Genomic DNA, 11,650 nt, shown 5'->3' with positions numbered 1-11,650 from the left:
GCAAATCTATGTAGATCAGAATTTAATGCTGACGTTTTTTAAATTGAAAATTCCTCCTTGAAACTTCATATTTTAGTAGAACATAAGTCACGTTTCTACTTATACAGGTCAGCAATCATTTCATTGTCAGTTACCAACAGGATACTATTTATCACATTTGATAAAAAAAGAGATTAAAATCATCTGCTTTGTTCCCATCAAAGATGTATTTAATAGATGTTCTATCTTTAACACTGTACTACCCCATTAACCTACAACATGAAGAATCATCTTCTTATTGTTGTCGCTTTCCTGTTAACAGGAAACATATTGGAAGTGGTAAGTCAAATCTTGTTAACGTACGTATGTATGTATTGTATAGTCGAAAATAGAAAGTCTCATATAGTCTTTTCCAAACACTTTTAAAATCAATTTTAAAATCGTTGATACATTATCAGTGACTGAAAATCTTCACTAAGAATTTCGTTACGTAAAAAATATTATTAATTAATGTTTATTGGATATTACGAATGTAAATACATAGACAGTGGTGAGTCAAATCTTATTAACGTACGTGACTCAATGTATTGTATAGTCGAAAATAGAAAGTCCCATACAGTCTTTTCCAAACACTTTGAAAATCAATTTTAAAAATCTATCGTTAATTCATTATAAGTGACTGACAATCTTCACTAAGAATTTGGTTACGTATAAAAGATGATTAATTAATGTTTATTGGATATTGCATATGTAACTAAATAGATCCCTCTATTTTCAAATCTGTGAAACTAAGGAACAAAAAACATCACCATAAAGCATGCTTTATAACGTTGTTTCTGTGCCTTAGTTTTATTGGATATTACTCGGCTTTTGTTATTCTAAACGAACAAGATAAAATATTCATTATGTAAGGTGCAGATGGCAGCACGTACTTGATTTATCAGTATATTTTATGGTTTCTTAGTTTGGATCGTTGGTTAATCAGGGTAACAAGTTGGTCGTTTCTTACATGAGATTCTGCCTGCTGACCAGAAGTAATCTGATAATAACGTTAAAAATTCAATGAGCATGTTGAAAATGTTAAAAGTTTCAAATAAATAATTGACTAACTCCAAATTTAAAATATTTGAAAATTTAGTCATTAAAAGCATAATTACTGATTTTCGAGTATTGATGTTTAAATAAATTAATAATATACGTCATTTTTCATATTGGTGAAAGATTTATGTAAATAGGCCTATTTAAGTGAGAGTTGCGTTGACTATGTGAAATTGCGTGCTTGCCTATTTGTAAAAAAGTTTAAATTTTTAATTTTCACTAGCGTCTTTAATCAAGAAAAAATAAAATAAATAAATCAGTCTCGAAAAGCTATTAAGCTGAAGGGTTGATACAAACTTAAGAGTATTGAACTGATAAATATCTGGACGATCCTCAGATAGGTTTTAAACTGACAGGTATGGTGTAAAATTAAAAGTATTAAGCTGATAAATATCTGGAAGACCCTTAAATAGGTCCTAGCTTACAGGAATGATGTAAAATTAGATATGTATTAAACTAACAGATTACACGCTCTATCTGTCAGTGTATTGTTCTCTTTTTGAATAACGGATAGACAATGTAAGATTCTGAAACATAAAAAAGCATCGTCTTTGAGATTAAATTGAGTTTCAGTGACACAGAGAAAGTAAATTTGGAATAAAGAGGTTTCGTTACTTTAATAGTGTATACAGAATGTTATATTAAGTGAATGCTTTCTCAACGAATTTTACTTTTTTCCCTCTGTAGATTACATATCGACTGCAGACTTCAAAGGTACAAGGTGAGAGTTTCAAATCCAACAAAACTGCATCTTTACGTCTGTTCAATCTTATTACGTTGCTGTTGTTAGTTTTAGCTGACTCGAAAATCACAAGAACAAAACTTAAGTGGATTCTGTTTACCGTCTGCATACAGTTTTTTTTCAAGTACAAACTTTTAGCTCATAGCTCTATCTCTTGACCGACTTGAGATGTAATTACAGCTGCGGCTATTGAGTATTCCCTCTTGTTTTAAACATGAGCTACCTTTATGCGACACATAGGCTAAACGGCCAGGCCGAAAACTAGCCATCAGTAATGTAGAACTACAGACCAGAAGGAAGGCAATCAATTGGCAGTACCAGCCGCCTGAAGCGACTACACGTAATCGAACAGCGGAATTGACTGTCACTTTATTTTAACGCACACACAGTTGAAATTGCCAAGTGTAGTTCATAGCACTACCTCTCGTACTTGAGATCCTCGGTTCCCCACTCCGATACGCTAATCATTAGGCCACGTCCCATTTTCTTTTGTTCTAAGGAAAATGTGTTTTTAACTGCCAATATGATTTATTATATGTGAATATGCAGTTAAAATAAAGGTATTTGAAAGAAGTGCTAATTTCGTGCTAGTCTTGTTAATCGATAAATTTAACAATGTTAATAATAAGTAACATAATACGTTGAAGTCCTACTGGCTAAGTGTGTGTGTGTGTGTTTTCTTGTAGCAAATTCACATCGGGCTGTCTGCTGTGTTTACCGAGTAGAACAGAATCCCTGATTTTAGCGTTGTAAATACAAAGACTTACCGCTGTCCCACTGGGGGACTAGTGGCTAACTTCCACTAGTTTGAATATTCATGAGATTCAGCAAGTCGCTATAAGCAATTTCTTTCTTTCTAAACTTTATTAAAGTTTCAACTCGGCTGAGGGTTTGTCGAGGGGAAGTGTTTAAAACTTTCTCTTGGTATAAAATAACGTTCTCGATTATTGAAAGGCTCGAGCGTGTTCTAGTGGTTAGCGTATAAGATTGGGGAGCCAATGTTTTTGGGTTCGAGACTTGGCGCTGTCAAACACGCTTCGCAACTTCAGTTGAGGGTACGCTATAAAAAATGGCAGTATATTCCGCTATTCGGATAAGGCTAACCGCTTCAGGCGATTGGTGCTGCCAACTGGTTGCTTTCGTTATGGTCGGCAGTTCTAAAGTACAAACAGTTAAACCTGAACATAGGGGTTTCTGACCTGGCCGTTTAACTCATTGTTTGTATAAGATGTTGTTCAACTCGTCAGCAATGGTTATGGCAGACATAGCGTGGTTGACATATTATTACACATTTATCTTTGTTTTCACTTAAAATGAACAAACAAACAAACTATAATTGAAATATTTTGCGATTGATCATAAATCACGATGAACAGTTGATGCTTCAACTGTTACCGCATAACAGATTGATTTAGAGCTTTTGTAGCTACGGCATGACCGCTTTTCTTTGCCATTATTGAACAGTTCAGATTCTATCAGTATATAATAGTTTTTCATAATGTTTTAACTAAGAATTTCAGAATCGAGACAATTACAGTGTAATTTATTTTCTAATAATTATTAGCATATGTTTTATGCTGATTGTTGTCACTGTTCTCTGACTAAGTTAATACCTATCAAAAATGTTTTCAATGGCTAATTTAACTTTTTTAATCTGTGTAGAAAGTCGTGAAAATAAGAAAACACGGTTTTCATGTCATACTTTTCATCAGTCTAAACAGACACGGCTATAAACCCGAATGGTAAAACATTGCACAACTAAGCTGTGATATTTGCAGTTTACAAGCTGACTCACCTTGTTTTGTTTTTTGGTTTCTTTGATAACACTTGGACCGCTAACTCCTTGGTATCGCAACTAAAATAACCTTGAATAAGTGTTTGAAAGGCCAGAGTTGTGGTTTACAGAATTATGTAAAAGTATTATTCAGTTAGAATGATAATCACAAACTGTGGAACGAGTTGGTTTCTATGGTTACAGATGTTATGGGCGTAGTTTAAACTTTTTTTTATGTTTATTTAAAAATGGTCTACCAGTGCCAGATATTCCATCAATTGACAAGTGTATCTGTTTTAAAAATATTTACTTTCACATTACGGAAGATTGGTTTAAGCATACTTTTTTTCTTCGGGAAATGCCACCCTTATCACTTGAAGTTAATTTACCTACTTGTTATCCTTACACTGAGGAGCCCGGCATGGCCAGGTGGTTAGGGAACTCGACTCGCAACCTGCGGGTTCGAATCACCGTCACACCAAACATGCTCGCCCTTTCAGCTGTGGGGGCGTTATAATGTGACGGTCAATCGTTGGTAAAAGAGTAGCCCAAGAGTTGGCGGTGGGTGGCGATGACTAGCTGCCTTCCCTCTAGTCTTACACTGCTAAATTAGGGACGGCTAGCGCAGATAGCCCTCGTGTAGCTTTGTGCGAAATTCAAAACAAACAATACACTGAGGAGTTGAAACATCATTATCTGACAACATGCATATTAATGTTCATTGCTAACAAGTCAATTAAATATATATATATATTTCGCATAAAAAGGTATTAAAATATCGATTTTTATTTAACATTAATTTTCAATTAATTTTATTGAATATACTGCATATGCGAATAACATGCCCAAGACATAACTTTGTAAACTCAGTTATGTTTTATATGTATATCTTAATCGGAGAATGATTTTGTTTTTGGCAGAGCACGTGGACAATGCTTCAAATGACACTTCTTTGAGTGCTGGTGATTGGCTGGACTTGGCTAAAGATGTAAGCGAGTTTTTGGGCAAGTTTGATGAGGCAAGCGTTATCATTGACGCAATTCTAGACAGCAACATCCTTGGTGTTATAGGTAATTTGGGCCCTCTTTTTTCGGTCGCCGGAGCAATTGTTGGGCTTATTTTCGGAGGTCAGGAAAGTGCAGAGATGAAGTTCATGAAGGAACAATTCGGGAAAGTTCACAATAAACTGGAAATCATCTCTGATCAAATCAAGGACCTGGAGTATATAATAGATCAATCAACAGTTGACATGCAGTTTTTCAATTCAGAAGAAAACATCAAACACCAGATTCGGTATTTAAATGAGTACATGAGGCACGGTGTTGAAGGCGAAAGCAAAGAGCGAGATGATTTTATCCGTAGGTTCCAACAGGCTGGGGAAGACAGGAACATTTATACTTTATACAATGGAATCATGGGAAGAGGTTCGATTTTCACGCGTCCTATTCTGAAAACGGTAAGGGATAAGACTGAATGCTACAGGAAACAGGTGGAAGCGATGGGCGGTCGCTTGGTGGAGCTACTGACTGCTGGAGTCATGACTTACATATCTTACACAAAGATATCTGGAGGGAAAACGGAACCAATTCAAAAAGATTGGGAAGAAAGACTGAAAGATGTAAATGAAGTCATCAATGAACACCTAGAATATTGTAAAAGCAACTATAGAACGTTCGCTGTCAAGGATCTGGAGAAGATCATGAGAGAAAAGGAAGCCGGCTCAAATAAAGATGTCGTTGTCGCCTTACTTGATTTGCTTGGCGATAAGTACGACTGGTTGTATTGGATGGTAGTTGTGTATGATCCTGTTTCTAGCTTTGAAAACCACGTTGTTGGAGGTAGTTCGTACGTTCACCAATTCAGAGTTGCAAACAAAAACGCAATCGCTATGAACAGACCGAGAGATGCTGTCGGGTCTCTTGACCACTCCCATGTAAGGGAATTGATGAATTTGCCTAACAGGCCTCGAAAAAATGCCCATAATGTTTATGATATGCTACGTAATTTCGGTATACCTGGAGAAATTCACGTCGTGAGACGCGGTAATGGCATATGGGCCACGTGGAATGCTCCATCCGATCGAGTTTATTTTTCTGCTGTTGAATACAGTGACGTGTCAGTCAGTGTTCTTGTTTGATTTTAAGAATACTGTATTCTTTTTCTGATTAAATATATTAAAACACATATTATTTTTGAGCCGTTTATTACTGTTATTTTCGTAATTAAATATTTACTAATACAACATATAAATCAGTGTTATTTCACAAAGCTAAACTTCCATTACGGTGCAATAGTTACGAACTTGTTTATTAGAATAATCACATTTTTTACCTGATGCACAATAAGTCAATAACTACAAATGTCTGCGGACTTACAACGCTAAAAACCGGGTTTCGATACCCGTGGTGGGCAGAGCACAGATAGCCCATTGTGTAGCTTTGTGCTTAACTTCAAACAAACAAATAACTACAAATAAACAACGATCACAAACGAGTCAGTGACAATTCATTTATGTACAGATATGCTGGATCATTACTATATTTCTTCAATTATAAAGAAAAGAAACACCAAAGACAATGTGAATTCAAGTTGAATGTAATAGTCTATCAATGTGTGTTTTACTTTTATGCCATCCTTAATCCAAGTGTTTTCAGTTCCAGGTTCAGAAGTGCATGTTTTTTCCACATTTTTGTTCAAGTTTATTTTAATGTATCTTTAGAACACTCATGAAGCTAATATTTAGTTACTCTTTTAACATACCATAAGAAATGATATTGCTACTAAACTAAATATAAGTCCCCTCGTGCCTCAGCGGTAAGTCTGAGGGCTTATAACGCCAAAAATCAGGTTTCTATACCCGCGGTGGGCAGAGTACAGATAATCCATTGTGTAACTTTGTACTTAACAACAAACAAACAAATAAAAATTAAATATAAAATGATTTAAGGCAGAATTACAATTTACAGGTTTTCTTCTTTTAAAAGTAGAATTCTCACTGTCATAAACTTAAAATAAAAAAAACATATATTAAAAGTTTTATTTAGTTTATTCTAAAATCAGCTTTTAGACGTTGTCCTCTCCGTGTGAGTTTACTAGATGCGATTGTAATGTCACAACTGATATACTTTGAGAGACATTTAGAAATATTAATGATATCAACAAAGACGGTTGGAACTAAGTGTACCCTATCATCAGGTATGTGCGCATCTCATGAGTCCTGTTGAGAGAATGGATGATTGATCGCTTCAGATTTGAGTATTGTTTTCCAACCTGAATTTTGTGTCAGTGCTATTTGTTTGTGACAGAAGGGGCCTTTTTTCAAAGCTGTTCGAATTTCGGAAAGTGGAAAATAGAAAGAGACAATTAGCAGCTCTATTATTTATATTGAGCCTGGCGTGGTCAAGTGATTAGCATGTCGGGCTTTAAAACGGATGTTCCAAGGTCCCAATAATAATTTCAATGAACATTCTCTACACTTTCAGATGTAGACGCGTTATAAAAGTAGCAGTCAACTCCACTGTTCGGTTAAGAGTAGTCAAGTATGTGGCAATCCATGATGAATGGTTGCATTATTTCTGGTAAGCAGCCCCAAAATTTCTGATATGGTGTTCGAAATTAAAATTAATTTTATTTTCAAAGTTGAACTCACAGTTTGAGAATAATGGCTTGAAGCGAATCAAGTAAACATTTTAAACATATTTTTATAAGCTGTTGATTTGCAGCGATTTAAGCAGATTGCTTCACGAACGAGGAATGTAACTTATAGTAGTATAGAACTAAGTGAAAATTAAACCTTTTCAGAAGAAAATTAGGGTACTCCGGATCATGTAAACTAATAATATTTGAGGTACTATCCAAACACATACGGTCTTGTGTTACATATCAATACCCAGTTTCAATATACTTTTTCAACTCCCTGCTGGCTGAGCTATAAGCTTAAGGGCTTATAACGATAAAAATCGGGGTTCGTTTCCCACAGTGGGCTCAACGCAGATCGCCATTGTGTAACTCTGAAGTCAAAATCATTTTTTGCTGCATTTCGCTTAGCAGTATAGAAAACATTGAAAATCGAATTAATTTATAACCTGTCCTTTATTTTAGAAATGCACAGCGTTACAGTGAAGTGAACACACACACACACACACACAAGCAATATTTTGAAGTAGTATGTAGATAAAGTGTAAAACAATTATATAAAAAACACTTTTTATTGTTCACTAGCGTATAGCACGTCAAAAATGTATAACCACTGTACCACCCCACCCCATAATACACTCTAATTTCACATTTCATAGCTAATTGAAATAAATAAGTTTTGCGAAATCAAGCTTGACTAACAAAGAGGCAGGAATGTGCAGTCGAGGCAATCAAACATCGGGAAATTCTTTTGTGAGCCAATAAGAATTAAGCTCCATTCATAAAATTAATTCGTGGCGTATTCGTAGAATAATTATTGGTAAAAATCAGTTAGATTAACAACTTCTAATATATAGTTTGTTTGTTTGTAGCTATGCACAAAGCTACACAATGGGCTATCTGTGCTCTGCCCACCACGGGTATCGAAACCCGGTTTCTAGCGTTGTAAGTCCGCAGACATACCGCTGAGCCACTGGGGGCTCTAATATATAGAAAAGCCAGTGCGTCTTGGTAACACTACATTCGAACAATGGCTTTTGTGTCATTTTGCTTAGCAACAAAGGTCTAACTTAGTATTGTTGTTAGTTTAAGTATTGAAAGTATAAAATGAAATGTATAGACAACAAAACTGGAAAATATTTGTTGATTTCTTAATTTAGAGTCTCCTTTGATTAAAGAAGTTATTTTTTCTATTTAAGACCTTCGTGATATAACAGAAAATAGCTTAATTCAGAAACGATTTAAGTTTAAAATTGAATCGATATTTTTACTTTCGTGATAAATTTTATGCACTTAGCTCTAGCCTAGGTGATCCCACACTACGTCTTTACTTTAGGCTTATTATACCAACACTCTCTACTCTTAAAAGGTTTCACGACACACCCTCCCCTGACGTCCCCCTTACATCCCCGTCACTGAAATCGTAATGGGCAGACAGTAATCGAACAACTATTCTATCTGGATAAATGCATTTGGGCATTTATGAGTCTCCCTATTTCGAGAAATCAAGTGTGACGTGACTTGACACACACTGGCTTTTTTTATATAGATTAGATTCTTCCCGTTTCTCAATAAGTTTCAAACTGAAAGAGAATGGAAAACTTCAACTCACTTGCCCGTTTAATCACTTTTAGAAATATTATGTTTTTAGGGAACCCATCCAAGAAAATTATATTGTTGCGTCAGCGAGGTCACTTGACTAGTATCACGCCACTTCTTTTTCGAACCTTCGTGAATTGTCGGGAGATTACTAGATTGGGGGTAGGCTGGTATATATAAGATCGTCACAACGTGACGGACAATGTGTAAGTAGTGAGTACTTGAACTGCAGTCAGAGAGTGTGTAATTGAACTCGAGCACGTGAGACGTTCATTGAGAATTATAGCGCGACTGTTGAAATTAAGTGTATCGTAAAGTTGTATTCGGAAAGAATAAACCAGTCTTATTTAAGAAAGGACTTTTGTTGCTAAAGTTTCGTTGGATCGAAGTTACTGAAAATTAAGTAACGACTGGAGGCGTAACAATATGTGTAAATGTGACTTATTTTGTAGCCTTTTCATTTCTTTAAGTTTGGTGAGCTTTTCTATTAGGTGTTTAAATATTAAGTTAGGGCTTAAAAATTGGATTCCGTATGATATTATTTGTACGTGGACGCAAACTCTTAACAAAATCCTAAAGAGTTTTAGAGTACAGCTTAGTTTACGAGTCAAAACTCTTAAAAAAATCAACTAACGAACGGAGACGTAACACTATTATGTTTAGCTGAAAAATTGCCAAGTGACAAATATTGAGTAATTGATGTGAACGATTATAGAACTTAAAGACATGAAACATATCAAATCTATATCTCAACCAAAATCAGTTTATATTGGGATTGTTAATAAGACAACGAGGTACTTTTGTTGGCATATCTCTTAATTATATAAATAATAGCAGATTTACTCAACACGTGTTTTTATTGTAAGCTAAGTTTCAATTACATAACTGTTTATATTTATCTAATACACAGAAACAGACAATCACTAAGTGCCGCGTCTACTGTGATACTATCAACAAGTACGGTGTTCTGATTTCGACAATAAAACTGTATAATAAGCACAAATCAATATCGTTTATTTCAGGAACGTTGAGGACATTATTCTGTCTAGTATTTCTATACAATGGGGTTTGGATAAACAAGAATCAGAATTTGTTATCTTTTCATCGTAGTGTATTATCACACTGACCGACATTGCGAGCTGTATTTGTTCTGAAAAGTGTTGATTACTCATAAATCGATTTGATCATTTTACGAGGAGTTCGATTCTCCGTGGTGGACAGATCGCAGATAGCCAATTGTACAGTTTTGCACTAAAAACAAACGAAACCAAATATACTTGCCTCCCCCAGTGGCTCTGCATTAAAGTTGAAGGCTTATAATACTAAAAGCCCGGTTTCAATACTATTGGTGGGCACAACACAGATACTCTGTTACGTAGCTTTGCACTTAACAACAAACAAACAATCATTTTATCAAATTCGTCTGCGCATAACTTATTATCGGTGTGCAGAAATCTTCAAAATAAATACACTGAGAAATAAAAAATTGTGCAGTGTGTATTATAACACTATAAAACTACTTATGTTATTAAATAATACTGAAACGTTATACGTTTCAGAGTTAAAAGGGCTATATGCACCGTACCCACCGGAAGGATCAAAGCCTGAATTTAGTTTCGTAGGCCGTCATCGGTGGGGATAAATCAATACAAAAGTTTTTATATACGGTCCATTTAAAACCAGATGTTGAAATATTCTTTCGATTGTCAGTACGATATCTATAGCATTCGTGAGATTCACACAAGAACCTGATAATATTTATTAAAGGTCAAGGAAATTGTTGAAAAAATGTCTACACAATTCATATAAGTGATCACAGAAATACAGGCAAATTGATTAGGAAACAAGCTGCTATATGATAAAATAAAAGTTATAGTGCTTATTATCATTGTAAATGTTAGGTGATTAGCGGCTTGAATAAAACAGATCTTAATATTTTTTATATAATCAAGTATCTTGTAACATTGAAGTGAAACAAGACATTTCTCCAATTAAAAGTGTATTCTGATCAACGTTTATTTTACGTAATTACAAAGCCTATCTACACAGGATCTTTCCCTCATTAAGAACCACATCGGTGGCAGGGATCAGATGAAAAAACATAGGATTTATCCGATTTAGGTGAAACTAAAGAGGATGTAGCGAACAATCATATATGATCACTACTATTTACAGTTCCAAAATCAGAGAAAAATTGACCGAGTTATAACTGGCCACATTATCAACAGAAAGTTTGTAGTTAAGCACAAAGGGCTATCTGTGCTCTGCCCACCACGGGTATCGAAACACGGATTCTAGCGTTGTAAGTCCACAGACATACCGCTTGGCCACTGGGGGGCATCAACAGAAAGAAACCCACAGTTAATGACAGTACTTCTTGTTGTGTAATCGACGGGTCCGCTTCGTGAGTCTTCTTCTTCTTCTTCTTCTTCGCCCGTCGTTGCATCTGTTTATCAGACCAAAGCCCAATAAATTTTCAGCAGATAGCTCCAATACCCTCTAACCGTGAATGGAACTTTGCTACTTTTCGGCATGTCATCATCAATCGTCATTATTCCGAGATTTTCGTCTTGTAACATGTGCAGCTGCTTTTATAGAGGGAAATTCATTTATCAAGCTCATTGATGCTGTGGCGACACTCAAAAATAGGTTTGATGCTGATAAAGACAGTAGTGATAGCAGTAGTAGTAGCCTTCCACCAGATCACACAATGAAGGAAGGTCGTATAATTTAGTTTGAGAAACAAATGATCAAGAAATGATCAATTAGTGTGTGTGACCGTTGCTGGTAAGGTGGTGCGACCTGTGTTTCTCTGAATGCTC

At 35.3% G+C, this 11,650-nt stretch overlaps 1 protein-coding gene across 1 annotated transcript; it reads left to right on the top strand.

Moving 5' to 3' along the window:
* Window positions 1-215: 215 nt before the first annotated feature.
* Window positions 216-5,789, top strand: LOC111088095. Its single transcript, XM_022397042.1, has 3 exons — window positions 216-318; window positions 1,765-1,798; window positions 4,514-5,789. The coding sequence occupies exons 1-3, from the start codon at window positions 259-261 to the stop codon at window positions 5,728-5,730; spliced, it is 1,311 nt and encodes a 436-aa protein (XP_022252750.1). The 5' UTR covers window positions 216-258; the 3' UTR covers window positions 5,731-5,789.
* Window positions 5,790-11,650: the final 5,861 nt, after the last annotated feature.

The sequence above is a fragment of the Limulus polyphemus genome, unplaced genomic scaffold (assembly GCF_000517525.1).
Source record: "Limulus polyphemus unplaced genomic scaffold, Limulus_polyphemus-2.1.2 Scaffold3109, whole genome shotgun sequence".
NCBI classification, from domain to species: domain Eukaryota; kingdom Metazoa; phylum Arthropoda; class Merostomata; order Xiphosura; family Limulidae; genus Limulus; species Limulus polyphemus.
The sequence above is the reverse complement of the archived record's forward strand: the minus strand, read 5'-3'. Positions and strand labels throughout refer to the sequence as shown.